The sequence below is a fragment of the Vipera ursinii genome (assembly GCF_947247035.1).
Source record: "Vipera ursinii genome assembly, chromosome: 1".
In the NCBI taxonomy this organism is placed as follows: Eukaryota; Metazoa; Chordata; class Lepidosauria; order Squamata; family Viperidae; genus Vipera; species Vipera ursinii.
Window position 1 is genome coordinate 40,929,288 of NC_139512.1, and position 17,487 is coordinate 40,946,774.

The following is a 17,487-nucleotide window of genomic DNA, read 5'->3' on the forward strand; positions in this document are numbered from 1 at the left end:
GCCGGGGCCTGAAGACCTGGCTCTTTGAGCTCTCGGGCCCAGGCTGAGGAGAAAATTTTAACTGGGGTTTTAATCTACAGGGTGAATTTAATGCTTTTTTAATTGGTTTTAACTTTTGTATGTTTCGATTTTAATTCCCTGTAAACCGCCCTGAGTCCTCAGGGAAAGGGCGGTATACAAATGCAAATATTAAATTAAATTAAATTAAAAACAATTGTACTGAAATTCTGATGAGACATAGATTTGGAGTAACTGAAATAAATAAGGGAAGTGCTTACCTTATATAGGATGACAAGCAGGGCCTTCAGCCACATCTGTCGAATATGAGGCTTAAGGGACCAGAGGGAACAACGAGGGGGCTGCTGGAAATAATGTCTAAGCTGAGGGCATGTGCAGTACTTCAACACCTGAGCCACCAAAGGAAGAAGATGCTTCCCTAGATTAATGTTATAATCCATCACCTAAAATTAACATTAGATTAGAATTTAGAACACTTTAAAAAGAAAAAAAACTGTATTTAAAGACTTGCATCAATAAATTCTCTATGAAATCCTAGCAGCGATTGCAGAAATAAACCTACAAGGTGAAATACAGAGGCTCATTAAGTAAAATTTTGGACACATTGATAGTCATTTCAAGGAAGGATATACAACACCATCTGCTGGGTTAGCATCCAAAACAATAATTTGATTGTATTGTATAGAGCACAGATCTGCAACCCGCGGCTCCCGAGCCGCATGCGGCTCTTTCAGCCATCTCCTGCGGCTCCCAGTCCTCTGCCATGTGCAGTCCAAAAAAAAAGTGGGACTAAAAAAGTTCAACCAATCAATTCAAGGCGAGATATGCAGGGTAGGTGCATATCTCGCCTTGGCTCCACTCTTCAGTCAAAGCCTGTTCTGCGCATGCACGCATGTACGTACATGCGCACACATTTTTTGCGGCTCCCAGTTTTTCCTTTTGTGAGGGAACCGGTTCCGAGTGGCTCTTTCACTGTTTCAGGTTGCTGACCCCTGGTATAGAGTATTAGTTCTTGCCACTAGAACATTCCTTTCCAGAATGCTCTTACAATAGCAACAATGAAAAAGGAGTATATGTGAGAAACGTTTCATTCATGTTCTGAATGAAACATTTCAGAATTAAAGTGAGCACTAAAGGACTGCATCCTGGGCATATCTTTCTGTCTTGATCTTATCCACACTCTGTTTGGTATCCATTGCAAAGACTGTTAGGAGCGTTCTGCAAACAGCCAACTATTATTGCAATTTGGCCATATTCACAGTTTAACACATTGGTCCCTTCAATAGTTTGATTAAAAGAATGTTTAAACAAATCTTCTAAATTTCTGAACAAAATTAAACATTGATGAAATATCAATCTATTGCAGATGAAAATGCATGAAGCTCCAGCCCATGACCACATGTCTTCTCCTCCTATTACTACTATGTTCATGTTTGAAAGAATAGGTGGTTGAAAGAATTAGCCAGTGACATCATCACTGTCCAGAGGATGCCCATTTCTTCTCATAACAATTTCACCTTCCCATCTGTATTCATGTGCTATGAGTAATCTGGATTCTTACAGGATTGGGATTCTATGTGCTATGAGTAACCTGGATTCTTACAGGATTAATTGGAAAAGGTAACATCTAGATTACAAACTAAATCCAAAGACTAATATTATGTTTCACTTTCTTTTCCTTGCTTGCTTCACTGCTACTTTGGAATTAAATCTTTAGTGTGGCTTAGTCTTTCTTTCTTTTTCATTTATTTATATGTGCCAGCTTAATCAAAATAAGTGTCTAAATAGCTTATAAAATAATACAAACACTAAAATATTACAGTTGCAAGACAAAAACTATATCTAACAAACAATTTACTACCTCTAAATCCATAGCAGGAGGATCTCCTTTATCACACATCTACTTCCAAGTCAAAATAAATAAACAGATGAATAAGTAAACAAATGGAATAAGCAAATTTAAATGCCTTTCTAAAAGAAAGAAAGAAAGAAAGAAAGAAAGAAAGAAAGAAAGAAAGAAAGAAAGAAAGAAAGAAAGTCAATGCTATAAACATTGGATATTACTGCTCTGACAACTGATGAAAATCGCAGCCATTTTCTCTTTGCTTTTAACATACTTTTTTTCTATTTAGAAATTATTATTTTATTAATAATAATAATAAAATATTTAGAAATCAGGTACAGAAGGGGGCCTGGGGTGAATGCTTGAGCTCAGCTAGCCATAATAACACTGCTCTGTGGGAACCCAAGGATGAACTGATAACGTTTTGGCGGGCTGAGGAGCTGAGGAAAAAGCCCGTGTTTCAGGCTAATTGGAGAATGTGATTTATGATTGCTTCTTGGGGGGTGGGAATTGCAAATTGTTACTTTGTATCCAGGGAAGGGAATCTAGTTTTGGGTTCAACTATGTAGTGCCGATACTTTGTTTCCTGAATAAAATGTTCTTTGAGGAAGAATTCTTGCCTTGAAGTTCTTTTGATGGGTTTCATCTATCGGAACCATGACAAAAGAAAGAACAACCCCATAAAGTAGAACCCCATAAAAGCCACTTTCATCTCTGGAGGAATTCTGTTCCAGGAAAGAACGACCATGATTGACGAGGCTGATTTCCTGGTCCCAAGAGATGACAATCTTAAGGGAAGGGTTTCAGAGAGACTTCGGTATTTTTAATCTGACTTTTTTCTTACTTTTAATCTATAAGCAACTGCTTGAATATAGAAAAGTTCCATTCAAATTTGCAGAAAGATGTCTTTCCATTTATAGAAATTCTATCAATTTCTGTTCAAGTAGATATTGACTAAACTATGTAACTTGATCGTGTGTACCTAAACATTTGCACGGAAATGTGTGTGTGTATGCTTGTGTATAAGTACTATGTACATAAATGAGAGGTTAGGACCTTTTAGAAAAAGTGCACATAACAGTGCCTTTTTTCTTTTCATAAAAATAAATGCCCTCTGTGCCACTGAATTCTTCTGATTATGGCTATAAATTTCATTTTCAGGAATTGCAATTCAGCCAGACCATGAGGGATAATTTGACAGGTTATATCAAATGCTTAAATCTAACTCACTTGCGCAATTCCTGCAATAAAGGCATTAAAGCAGGTTGATATTCGCATCTTCTGAGGTGCAATCATGAAGCATCCTTCCTGTTGATCGTAGCCCAGCAAAACATATAAATGGCGCTTGACTGTATTGAAAGCTTTAGCACTGCTGATATCTGATTCTGCACTACTCTCATCCTTGGCCATAAACTTCATCAGCACGGTAATGAGTTGATGGACAGTTTGATGATCAATCCCAGCATCCTCCGGGAGAAGGTCCTTTATGGTATTATCATTCTCTGGAGAAGGCTGCCCTGTTAGCACAGAAAATAATAAAAAAAAATGTAATATAGAGATTATCACTGGGGAAAAAGGCTAAATGTCTTTTTTTAAGGAGGTTTTAAAATGGCAGCAAAAACAGTATATACCTTTTTTTTAGTGGCCAGGGGGCAAAACTATAACAATTATTATAATTATAAACAACAACATAACACAGATATTAAAATGATTCACTGGAACATTTGTCAAAATTACCATGTGCCGATAATGAAAACTTGGTGGGAAAATATAGTTTAAAAAATTATAGAAAAACTGCAGGTTAAAATATGATATCATTGGATTTCCAAACTCCTTTTGGCTTATATATTTGACTATCAACAGAATATTCAAAACTAAGAAACATTCTTTTCTTTTTTATGTAGCTACAGAATATATAAATGCCACCTTTACCTTGTGTTTTTTCTGGTGTACTGCCAAGGGCTGGAGCAGACTGTTCATGTCTAATCAGCCTTGCTGCTCAAAATAAAATGGAAAGCTAAGGTTAGCTTGTATGTGACATCTTCAGGAGCCATTGCTGTACTCAAAGGAGCGTCATATATACTGTGTACAGGAAGTTGAGGTATATTCTTGCAATGCTGGAGAAATTCCTAACTTTGCAAATCAGTACCACTAATGCAATACTAGAAAGCCACTGCCAGTCAATGGGGGCAATATTGAGCTTGAGGGATCAGTATTCCTACTGGGCATATATATTTAATAATAAATAGTAATTTATTAAATTTATATACCACCTGACTCCCAAAGACCCTGGACAGTTTTCAAATTGTCAAAAACATTTAAAGGTTTAATTTATCTAAAACATCATAATCTCTAATTAATACTGCACAACTATCACTGTGGCCAATCAATATAATGTATTATTTGCATTTTATAATAATACAAGGAAACAATATTTAAAAACAAGGAAACAATAAGCCAGAAACTAAAGGTGGCTTCAGTCACATTAATCAAAGGCCTTGGTGAAGAGCTAGATCTTCAGGTCCCTTTAAATTATCACTGGGTAATTTATTTTGAATAAATTATTATTTGAATCTTTGGGAAACCTCATTCCAGGGTCCAGATACTGCTGCAGAGAAAGCATACTTCTGGGGTCCCGATAGATGCCATTGTTTAATCAACGGAACCCAAAGCACGCCAGCCCTGTCAGATCCAATCAGCTGGGCAGATACTATGGGAGACAGGCATTCCTTAATCAGGCCCTATGCCCTGTAGAGCTTTATAGGTAACAACCAGCACCTAGAGAATTGCACCCAGAAGCAAACTGGCAACCAATGCGGCTGACAAAGTCGAGGTGTTACAGAGGCATACTGAGACATGAGCATCACTGGCTGTCCTGTTGCAGTATGGATGATCTTCAAGGGTAAGCTCTGTATAGGCTGTAGTCAAGTCATGACCTCAAATAAGTAGGTAATGTCAGCCAGCAGCTCATGTAGATGTTGAAATATCTTTTTGTTTTTAACAATGGGCAGTAACATTATATCTGAGAAGAGGCACATCAAAGAAGCACTATTTTAGCAGTGTTTAGAACTGCAATGTAGTAATCAGTGATATATTATAACAGAAAACAAAAAACACTTATAAGCATAGATTTGAACAGAGCAGAGCGGAGGGGTTGGGGAAGATGGATCTTTGTAGTAACAATGGTTAGCTTGCCAAAACATTTTTTCCTCTAGAGATACGAGTCAGATATACTTATGAAGCTGGATTGTTAATAGTAGAAAACCATGGTTATGACATTGCGTAATAATCATGTCGTGTGTATGTAAGCACACACATACACACAGAGGTATCACTTGCACTGATTTTTTTTTCCTTTTCGTAGACGAGGCACCACTCACAAATAGTGTACATACAAATTGTGATATGCCACCAGGAGTCTGGAAGAATTTAACAGCTTGCAAATTTGTTAAAACAACCAATAAAATGGGTTTAAGGAAAAGGACTTGTCTATAAAATAATAGTGGCAAACAGAAATATATAGTGCATTTTATTATTCCATAGGTCACTATGATCTTTCAGTAGCATGCTGTAAACTGTGAACAAAACAAGCAGTTAAAACAACTGTTTTATCAGTTTAAAAATATCTGGCCAAATCCTAGATTCCATCTCCACCTAGTGGCAATTGTGCAAGAGAATTAAAATGGAGGAAAAAAATTAAAATACTCAACGGATTTTGGTAGTTAAGGTTTCTGGAAGGGAAAGTGCCCTCTTGGACTCCACTGGGCCTTTCACGCTGTCCCTCAAAGAACGCACACTCTTCTGCCGATTCCGAGCAAACCGAGCTCTCTTGATCTTCCACATTGCTGTGTCACTTAAGTTGGCAACATTGGTCCGGACAGCTGTGATTGCTTTTCAAACAGGATTAAACCAAATTTTATTTCATAGCATGGTTCAGACTAATTTGTAAGCCCACACCTTTGCAGCACACTCTGTAGTTTTCATGCTTGGATTCAAAAATGTGCATTTGTTTGTAACCCAGGGCTTTCAAAAACTGTGCCACATACTTTCGATTTCTCTTCCACAGAGAGATAATGCATGGGGAGTACAAAATATGCCCCGTCCAATACCAGCATGTGCTTTTTAAGCTGATAAGAGTGGCTTCATCCAAAAGAAATTATCTATGACTGATAAAAATTGGCCCAAGAATAAGGCATGTAACTGCATGTTTCTTCCATAAACTTTCATATCCAGTTTTTACAAAGTTGTTTTATGTATTCAAACCACAGATTCCATGAGAGCCAGTTTTTTGGCTTGGATGTGATAGAAAACCACGATTTAAGTAATAGACATAATCACTGAATTTTTGGCCTGAAAAAGAGAAGGATCGTGAAGGAGCTTACAGGGACCATATTTTCCTGGTTTAATAAATTATACTTTATCAGGCCAAGAGCATTACTTTTGAACTAGGTCAGTTATTTTTTAATTGATATAAATTATTTGAAGCAGTAAAGGTATTTTATTTGTGTTATACTGCCAGCCTAATGTGTGGTACCATAATCATCAGTAACATACCAGTAACTGAATTAACTGGCTATATATTACTAAAATTATTTCCACGTTAACCGGCCTGGACTGAGGGGTTTTAAGGTTTTAAATTTTAAATTTCAAACTCTTTTGGGGCTATTAATTTTATTTTATTTTAATTTGTACATTGCGCTGTTTTAATTTGCCCTGTAAACCGCCCTGAGTCCCTCGGGAAAAGGGCGGTATATAAATCGAAACAAATAAATAAATAAATAAACAAACAAACAAATAAATAAATAAATAAAAGATTTAAATGTGTTATTCGCTGTAGATATGCACTTGTTTTTCAATGAAGAAGAGACATTTTAGTTTAGACATTTTACAATTTATTTTAATTGTAAAAAATAAATCATGCTACCAAGCTTTCTTACTTGTCGGGAAGGGGAATTCCTTGTTGCAGTCCAAATGAAGTTGTGCCTCAAGAGACAGTGTCTCAAACCGATTAACAAAGAATTCCCAGCTCAACGCCGGAATATCTTGCTTGAGAAAATGTAGTAGCAAAAGCTTGCTAAGGATAGTGGGTCTGTCTTTAACAACAGTATCAAACTGAAAATCAAGACAAAGGCATAGTCCCTAAAAAGAATAATAAAAGTTATAAAAGCAATTACTTCGAGTCATCAAAGAAACCACCATATTTACCAATATCATCAAAAAGTCTGAGAGTTTACACAAATGGATTTAACTTTAACTCCACCAAGAAGTTTTAACCCTGCAACGTATCTGGGACCATGTTTGTTTCTTTACTGTTTAACATACCTGCAAAGCTGGCCTTTTTATGGTGTCTAACAGAAGCCCTGCTCTGGTGGCCACAGCTGGATTGACATCCTCCACAGCAGTCAGAAAACAACAAAAGGCATGTGCCAAAGAATATTTCAGTAGATGGTTTTTGGTCACTGAGTGAATATCCAGGAATCTACACAACACTGCTACTTTCTCCACTGTAAGTAAACAGCAAATAAAGAAGCATGTTAATTGGGACATGGCACCATGTCAACTTTTGTGAGAGAGCAATCATGAAAGACTGTCTAAAATGTTTGTATCTGCATTCCAGAAATTGACAAGTTGTAAAGCAGAACTGCCAGGTCATCGTGAAAAGCCATAGGACCCACAGGTTCCTAGGGGAAAACCACCCTAAACTATCCTCACTATTGCATATTTAATAAAGTTAACAAACTGCATAGTGACAAGAATGTGACCTGTCCAAAAAACTAAAACTTCAGATCACAGGCCAACTAAACCAAGATAAAAACATGTGGCCACTTGTGTGAGTAAGACTGGACTTTGGGCCCACGTTTACCATGGAGGCCTTGAACTCCTGAAACATCCTGAATTTCCCATAAAGAAGTGGAAGTCCCCCAACAAGGACAAATAAGAGACACCACTGGACAATGTGGTAGATGCTAAACCAATATCCCTCCCTCTGTCACTATATAACGAGGTCCTCTTCTTCCCACTGATCCCCAAATTTGCTTTAAAGAGTTGAGCTTGGGGAACATGGGAACTGCAAGGAGAAAGGAGAATTTGTTACCATTCCAGCGGTAAATAGATAACATGCATGCATCTCAAACTGTAACATTTAGCGTCATAGTTAACTTATTCCTTGTATCAATGAATTCCGTGACTAAATTAATCCAAGAATACCAAAAAGCATCACCAATTCACTAGACACAGCAGCAACAAAGTATTTAAAATATATATTGTTGTATTTCTTGCTGTAACAGTTGAGACTCAGGCAGGAACCAATGGATTCTACAATAAAGATGGCCATTATCTAAACATACATCAATACTAAGATTCAAGGAATGCACCGAGGGCAGTATCAATTAATTCAGAAGGGCAGAAAAAAGAACCTGTTTCAAACCTTTGAGCATATATAAAAATTCCTGATAGTTTTACACTGTAATGACAATCATCTGTTGTGGGTAGCTTAATCAAACATGCAGTGTTTGTAAGCCTTTTGCCAAGTAAAATTGAAAAGTCAAACTAAACTGAGAAGTGTCAGAAGAGCTGAATTTATTGCTGAATACTGGTCCAGAAAGCCTGGCATTTGCTTAACTTCATATTTTTATGACTTTTAAATACCATACTTTCAATGGATTTCCTAAATGGACTGAACAGACTCTTCCTCTCCTAATTCTCCATAAAGTTGATTAAAACCAAAAACATAGACTTTAGAATACATGATCCTGTTAGATTACATATTCTTTGCTTTATACATACTTGCACATTTTTATAACTCTTTTACTTTTAAATACATTTGAAAGTATGGAGAAATGGCACAGTCGCGTTTTGTGAAACAGCAATCTTGAAAGACCATCTAAAATGTTTGTATCTGCATTTCAGAGCTTTTAATACATTTAAAAAGTGCTTTTAATACATTTTTAAATTATGCTGATTATTTTTTTCTCTATTCCACAAAAAGTGAAACCTATAATTTTTAAAAGAAGGAAATTCGTGGACCAGGACACCTTGCTCATGTCACTCATGCCTCTGTCATTTCCCATGTGGAATATTGCATTGTTATTGACATGGGGCTGTCCTTGAAGACAACCTAGAAGTTACAACTGGTCCAGAATACAGCTGCATGCATTGTCTTGGGCACTTCTAGGTTCACCCACATTGTAATCCTGTTGCTTGAGCTGCCCTGGTTTCCAGTTGCTTTCCCTGAAACACTGCCATCTAGTGGGACCTAGGAAATCTGCCTTTTCTATGGCTGTCCCTACCTTGTGGAATTCACTCTCTTCAGCAAATCCGCACCATCTTGGTCTTCTGGCAGAGTGCAAAAACCTGGCTCTTTACCCAGGCCCTGGGGTAGAGTAATAGAGCCTGTGGAGAGTTCTTGGGGTACCCAGGGGGGATTGATTGAGGTGCTGAGTTTTTCAATAGTTTTATATTTCCATGAGCCCCCCAGAATTATTATTATTATTATTATTATTATTATTATTATTATTATTATTATTATTATTATTATTATTATTATGTTGGAAGGGACCTTGGAGGTCATCTAGTCCAACTCCCTGCTCAGGCAGGAAACCCTATACCATTTCAGACAAATGGCTGTCCAATCTCTTCTTAAAAACTTCCAGTGTTGGAGCATTCACCACTTCTGGAGGCAGGTTGTTCCACTGGTTAATTGTTCTAACATTTTTTAAAGGTGGGCAGCTATGCAAACCTTTTAAAATAAATAAACATAAATAGATGTGCTTTTACTTTGTTGTTGTTAGTTGCAAAGTCGTGTCTGACTCATCGCGACCCCATGGACATTGTTCCTCCAGGCCTTCCTGTCCTCTACCATCTTCTGGAGTCCATTTAAGCTCACGCCTACTGCTCCAGTGACTCCATCCAGCCACCTCATTCTCTGTCGTCCCCTTCTTCTCTTGCCCTCAACCTTTCCCAGCATTAGGCTCTTCTCCAGTGAGTCCTTCCTTCTCATTAGGTGGCCAAAGTATTTGAGTTTCAACTTCAGGATCTGGCCTTCTAAAGAGCAGTCAGGGTTGATCTCCTCTAGGACTGACTGGTTTGATCGCCTTGCAGTCCAAGTGCTTTTACTTATACCAACATAATTTGCAGGGAAATTCACTAACATTTCAGGGAAGTTTTCCTTAAAATGTGTACATTTTTGAACAATAGATCTCATCTGTCAAAAGACATACCTGCTTCAAATCTAACTTTCCAGTCTTTGCTGTTGAAGTTGGTATTGATGATTGTCCAGAAAATATCAGCTCCATGAGGCAATGAAAGTGCATGGAGAAGGAGTGGTACTGCTAGTGAAGAAAGCTGGGAGAACTCCGATTTTACAACTCTCCATAAGCTGAGGACAGATGAGAGAGGAGGCAAGTCAGAACACATGATCATGATTCCATAGATTACTAGTTTCTGCTACATCAAGCAGAACGCTCTCTACATGGGGCTGCCCTTGAAGACCACTCGGAGGCTTCAACTGGTGCAGAATGCGGCCGTGCGAGTTGTAATGGGGGTTTCCCCGATACTCCCATGTAACACCTCTACTCTGTGAGCTGCATTGGCTTCCGGTTGCCCTCTGGGTGAAATTCAAGGTGCTGGTTATCACCTATAAAGCCCTACATGGCCTGGGTCTGGGATATCTGAGGGAACACCTGCTGCCGGCATCAAACGCCTTTCGCCCAGTGCGCTCCCACAGGGAGGGTTTGCTCAGGGTCCCGCCGGTAAGAGATTGCCGGCGGGTGACACCCAGGGATAGGGCCTTCTCGGTGGGAGCGCCTGCCCTCTGGAACCAGCTGCCGGTGGAGCTGAGAACTGCCCCCGACCTCCGATCATTCCGCCGGGGCCTGAAGACCTGGCTCTTCGAGCTCTCGGGCCCAGACTGAGGAGAAATTTTTAATTTGGGGTTCTTTTTTAATTGAGTACAGGGTCAATTTAATATTTTTAATTTGATTCTTAATTTTTGTATTTTGGATTTTTAATTCCCTGTAAACCGCCCTGAGTCCTCAGGGAATAGGGCGGTATATAAATATAACTAAATAAATAAAATAAATAAATAAACTGATTTCTGCAATCAATAATTTCTATGCCCATAAAGATGTGGTAAAGATTTTGTCCCCCTAGCTGTGCAACTCTGTTCCCTAAATGGTACTTTTTAATTAGGAATCAGAAATAAGTTGCATCTTTTGGTCTTAACTTTTTTCCCTTTATGGTGGAAGAGATCTAGCAAGACACAAATAGGATATTATATTTGCATCAATGCCATTGTAGAGAAGAATTCTGGAAAAGTAGATCATTACCTTTTTTTTTCTAAGCTGTTTTAACTTTTGGCTCTAAAGTAGAATTGATTTCAATTCTCTTAGTTCAAATCCTGTGACTCTGAATGAATCTGTCTTGTCTGACATCTACAATTTTGTACTTCAGATGCGAAGGAATCTGGGGAAAATGCCCTCTGACAATCTATTTGTATTTTATGGCATCAACAGCATTATTATAACCAACTGCAGACATCTTAAGTAATTTTTAATTCACTACAATGCTCTTTTAAGGGACGTGGTGGCTCAGTGGGTTAGGACGCTGAGTTTGTTGATCAGAAAGTCGGCAGTTTGGCGGGTCAAATCCCGAGTGCCGCGTAACAGAGTGAGTGCCTGTTACTCGTCCCAGCTTCTGCCAACCTAGCAGTTCGAAAGCACGTAAAAATGCAAGTAGAAAAATAGGGACCACTACGGTGGGAAGGTAACAGCGTTCCGTGCGCCTTTGGCATCTAGTCATGCCGGCCACATGACCACGGAGACGTCCTCGGACAAGCGCTGGCTCTTCGGCTTTGAAACGGAGATGAGCACCGGCCCCTAGAGTCGGAAACGACTAGCACACATGTGCGGGGGAACCTTTACCTTTACCTTTACCTTAATGCTCTTTTAATCAAGTTCCCTAGAGCACTATGGAAAACTGAAAGGGCAGTTCCAAAATCCAATTATCCAGCAGAGAAACTCCATAGCAGGCTTAAGTGTCAGAATACATGGTTGTTCAATCATGCTTTGGACCAGTGTTTTCCAACTTTGGCAACTTTAAGATGTGGGGACTTTGACTTCCAGAATTCCCCACCCAGCCAAGGTTGAGAAACATTGCTTTGGACTACTGATGGGTATAGCTCCAGCCTTTATCCACCTATATATTGATTTAATATATTAAACAATTTCAGTCCAGATTGCACCAAAAATAAAACCACTGATTTATGGCCACCAATACTTGTTTGTGTATACCTATGAACTTATTAAACCTCCTCTTGATAAAATTTATACCTGGCAATCAGCATATGGTCCTGAATATATGCTAGGAATTGAGGATAGTCCTTCCTTGCAATGTATAAGCATTCCCCATGAAGGCAAAGAATCTTCAAGCAGTTAAGCATGTTAAAGAGAATATCTGGCTCTTCAAAACGTGCCATTTCCTGTGCAAAATTTGGTAAAGAGATAAATAAAGTATGGTAAAATTAATTTTGGATTCCATACAAAAATAATAAATTTCAAACACTCTGAAATAAACCAAAATTGTAACAACTGAAACATAACTTGATTTAGTAGATATAGCGAAGGAAGATCAAATTTATCTAAGTGCTATTCTTTTTCACTTTTTGATGCGTAGCTTTTTTTTTTAGAATTGTATGTCCTAAAAGTGGTGCCTTATTGAGTTTGAGTTCTAAATTATTAAATTCGTAAAGATATTTTGAAATAAAAACTAAAAGTGAAACTTACCTGCAATATTGTGTATATGAGTTTCAAGGTCACTGGGAGCTGCTGGTAACAAAATTTCCTTTCGGTGTCATTTTTTATGGGTGCTAAAAATTAACATAAAAGATTACAATATTTCTGAAAAATAAGTTGAAACCGTTTATTTATGATTCCCACCTATATTTTTTTTGCACTGAGTATATCCAAAACTCTGTATCACTCTGGTATTAAATTTAGGGGCATAGAGCTTTGATACTTTAATGGCTTTTCATTATTTGTAAAAAAAAGTCCTCCAGGGCATGCAGACCTTCCAGCTGGTGAAATAATCATTACTTGAATTCAGTTCTAATAGACTGGATAGCATAGTTCTGAAACCCCCATTAATACCATTTTCAGATGTTGTGTTACCCTTTTTCCAGACATTCTTGACCTAAGAGTGGAAATATTACCTGATCCAGAAGGTGCTGATCAATTAATCTGGATGGGAACAGAACGACAGACCATTTGGTTCACATTTAATTTTTTTAAAAGATCCCCACATAGAAATGGGGGAAGGCTCCATCTAGGAATTCACACGATAGTCGGTGTTTTTCCTTTCTTTTTCTGTTTTATTCTATTATTTTTCCATTATTGTTTCCATTTTAAATTTGAGGATATTGCCATTTACTGAATACTATGATCTCCTCTTTTTTCTTTGGCATACAGATATTCCTCAATTTACAACCGGTTTCTTAATGACAAGATTACAGTCGACTTCCCCATGGTTACTTCTGTCCCATGTTTGAAGTTACATCCCTGAGCATATTTGGGGTGCTTAGCAACTGACTCATTTTTATGGTCATTTACAGTAATCCATCTCATGTGACCTCAATTTGTGATGTTTTTAGCGCTTTCTGGTGTTTATTTCAGTTTCTGGGGGAAAACATCCATTGGGGAAAATGGATTCAGTTAACAACCGCAGTGTTTATTTAATGTCCATCATAAAAAATAGCCATAACTGTGTCTAGTCACATGTTGCCATGTTGTATGATCACAATGACTAACAACCATAATTCCAGACTCAATTACTATTGCAAATTGAGGACTATCTGCATGGATCCTTTTCATAAAAGCATTCATTTTTCCTATTCATTCAGAGAAGGATGCTGTGACCCAGCAGGAAGGACAGCCATGTATATTTTATGTAAGTGGTTGTTGTTCCTTGGGCATTGGGTTTGCTGTTATTTTTGTTGTACTGATTACTTTTTAAATTTATTATTGAAAAATGATGGACTGGACTGGATGGCCTTGGACTAGAACAGCATATAAGTAGATAAATATCTTTTGACTATTCAGTTTGGTCCTGATGCATCATCAGCAACTTCTGACCACAAATTGTTTGTTTTATTGGAAAATGTTTTAGAAGACTCTAAATACATAAACTCTTTTCATAGACAACTGAAAGGTATGATTAAAACAGATTGTGGAAATTTAGGGTAGACTTGGATTATCCTATTTTAGTGAGCCAATACTGCCTCTTATATCTCTTCTGAGTTTAAGATGATACAACGTCACATCAGCAGATGTTTAAAAAGGGTTATATATAATAATTTTCATCCTGGAGATTTAATATACTTCAGAAGCTTTTGCTACAATGGGAACTTGCTCATTAGTAATCCCATTTCATTGTAATATTTTCACTACTGTTAGTGTCAGTTTGTGAAAGTAAAAAAGGCTGAAAGATATTAATGCAATCTTGAATCATGACCTGTAAACATGAAATGTATCAGTTTGTAAAAATTTTCTGAGCTTGAAACGGAGCCCTCCCAAAATATGAAAAATTTGGGAAAATATCTACTACTTTGAACTTAAAATCCTGGACTGAACATTATTTGCTCATTTTCAAATTATGAATTGGTTGAGACGAAATCAGTACGATTTTGTAAGACAAAAGTTTGATTTCTTGTTAAAAATTGAATGCCTGTTATATATCTGCACTATAAGTAGGCTGTATCCATTGCCACTGAAACAGTCCATCTGCTTTCTGTTGGTCCTCCTCGTCTCTTTCCTTCTATCTTTCCCAGCATGATAGACTTCTCCAGAGAACTAGATCTTCAGTACAAAGTACAAGTCCGAAGTAGGATAATGTAAGACTAGTCATTTGTGCCTCAGATGGTAATTCTGGATTAATTTGCTGAATGAACTATTTGTTTGCTTTTTAATATACACGATGTTTTAAAGAGTCTTCTTCAACCTAATACGTTAATATTCTTTCCAGGGCTTTTTTGTCATAGAATGCCCAGAACAGTGTTCTGGCACCTTTTTTGGATGGAACCTTTAGGGTAGGCAAGGCAGGTTGTATGACATATGTGAGTTCTGGCTCCTTTTTCTTTTACAAAAAAAGCACCAATTCTTTCTATTTTCCTTCTTCAGGGACGAGTCACACCCTGGTCGGTACCTCTTTACTCTTTACTCTCCTACCATCGGGTAGGAGATATAGAAGTATTGCCAGCCGTACCAACAGGCTGAAGAACAGCTTATAATCCATGGGCTGTCAGGCTCCTGAACAGGAAATAACTCTATGTATGATTGACTTGCAAGGCCGGTGTGTTGTGCAATTAGCTCACATGGTGTAACGAGATGGTGGGTTTGTTGTCACTGTGAGTTGTGGTGGTGGTGGCATGAAGGGAGACTCAACCAATCTCACTGTATACATATTGTACTTTGATAATAAAGGTTCATTCATTCATCTTTTGCTTCCATAGTGTAAAACTGGGAAAACCATTAACTACATAGTTATGATCTTTGTAAGTTTAGACACAGCATGATAACTAAGTATTTTTCCAAGTTCTTCACTGCTGGTTTACAGCATATTTTCTTGACTTCTGGTTCCTTAACTGTTGAAAGTTGATTATAAAAGGCAGAACTCATATACTATTTAAGTATCTTCATTGCCATTCTAAGACTGATTACTGTACTTGTCATTAGTTTGGTCTTCTTTACATTTAATAGTCCCATTTTTTTTCCACTATCCTCCTTGACTTTCATCACTAAAGCTTGAAAATAATTTTCAATTTCTGAAGCCAGCTGGAACATCTGGCATCTTCTGCCTCTCTGTGTAGGGCTCTAATTTGTGTTAAATGATCTTAAGCATTGCTAGCATGGTGAAATTAAGAATATGGAATAATTTCAACATATACTTTGTTGGTTCTCCTTTTTTAGTATTGAAATATAGGTTGGCATAGTTTGGATATGATCTTTACAGATTCTTCTTCAGTTGCTTGGAATATTTCTGTAGCTATTCCATAAATTCCTGTATCCTTCTGATTTTCACATTCATTCTTAACAACGCGTTTAATTTCATGCTACAGTTCTTTTGGTTCTCTATACATAAGATTCAGAACTTCAAAGTGATTTCTGATGTTCTCCTTAAAACTGGTGGGTATATGCTCAAGATCATAAATGGAAACCAGTTGGCTTTTTTCTTTAGCTTAATTGGGAGCTTTCATATGAGCAGTTCATGATCTCTTCCACAGTCAGCCCCTGGCCATTTCTTTGCTGTATAACTGAGTTTTCTACTTCCCTGGAGCAATAATATAGTCAATTTGATTTCTGTGAATTCAATCTGATAAAGTTCACATACATGGAAACCATTCTGATTACAGGTAGTCCTCAACATATGACCCTATTAGAGCCCAAAATTTCTCTTGCTAAGCAAGACAGTTGTTGAGTTTTGTCCCATTTTACAACAAACAGTTGTTAAATGAATCACTGGAGTAGTTGAGTTAGTAACATGGTTGTTAAGTGAATCTGGATTCCCCATTGACTTTGCTTGTCAGAATGTCACAAAAGGGGATCACATGACTCTGGGACCCTGCAACAGTCATAAATACATGCCAATTGCCAAGTGTCCAAATTCTGATCACATGACCATGAGGATGCTGTAATGGTCATAAGTGTGAAAAACTATCATAACTCACTTTTTTCACTGCCATTGTAACTTCAAATATTCCTTAAACAAATGGTTGTAAGTCAAGGACTACCTGTATTGGAGCATTGTGTCAGCAATGCAGAAATCATTGATAAGTTGTTTTCCTGCTTCATTTCACTTTAGCAAGCCTTACCCTTGCTTGCTAAAGTGAAAATCCAGCTACACTTTCCTTCGTAGTTACTGCTGATGTTAGCACTTCAATCTCCAATCACAAGCAGCGCATCTTGCTTGGATCTTCTGCCAGTTTCAGATTGAACTTGATTATAAAGCCAGTGATTGCACTATACTCAAATACTGTCCTTGCTATATCCTTCCTATAAAAGCAGTACTGTTCCTACTTTGTTTTTGTGTTTTGAGAAATATCTTCTGACTGTCCAATTGCGTTCCATTTAATTTAATTGATGTCTAAGTTGTCAATCCAGTCAATTCATTTCATTTTTCACTATGTTGGTTCACATGCTCTATTCCAGGGGCCTAAAGGATGTTACTGGTTTCTGGAGGGGAATTTTCTACCTTTCTGGCAGGCAGTTCAGTTCAGGGCCTGGAAAACCACTGGTAATGGGAGGCTAACCTACCATTAGAATGAATGATCTCACGATGCCTCTCTGGGGCTAATCTCAGTTGATATCAATATTTATTAAAGGGAATGAAGGGAAATGAAGTGTCAGAAATGACAAGTGGAAAGTGAGTTCAAATTAGCAATGTTTCTGTTATTTATGGGGTGTATGTAGGAATGTATGCATATATATTTACACACACACACACACACACACACACACACACACACACACACACACATATATATATATATATATATATATATATATATATATATATATATAGAGAGAGAGAGAGAGAGAGAGAGAGAGAGAGAGAGAGAGAGAATCGTGAGATTGAGG

At 37.6% G+C, this 17,487-nt stretch overlaps 1 protein-coding gene across 3 annotated transcripts in view; it reads right to left on the reverse strand.

The window, feature by feature from the left end:
- Positions 1-17,487, reverse strand: part of UNC79 (unc-79 homolog, NALCN channel complex subunit) — a gene marked incomplete at its 5' end in the record, with an annotated part of 150,964 nt that overhangs the window by 78,453 nt on the left and 55,024 nt on the right. For 2 of the 3 annotated variants that reach the window (XM_083379454.1, XM_083379455.1), the window contains 8 exons: positions 279-461; positions 3,092-3,378; positions 5,572-5,751; positions 6,799-7,000; positions 7,184-7,365; positions 10,081-10,238; positions 12,190-12,338; positions 12,643-12,725. In XM_083379454.1, coding sequence (XP_083235580.1) covers positions 279-461; positions 3,092-3,378; positions 5,572-5,751; positions 6,799-7,000; positions 7,184-7,365; positions 10,081-10,238; positions 12,190-12,338; positions 12,643-12,725 — 1,424 coding nt within the window. Of the gene's footprint in view, positions 1-278; positions 462-3,091; positions 3,379-3,793; positions 3,860-5,571; positions 5,752-6,798; positions 7,001-7,183; positions 7,366-10,080; positions 10,239-12,189; positions 12,339-12,642; positions 12,726-17,487 lie in introns of all 3 variants that reach the window. The other variant, XM_083379453.1, reaches the window with a different exon arrangement.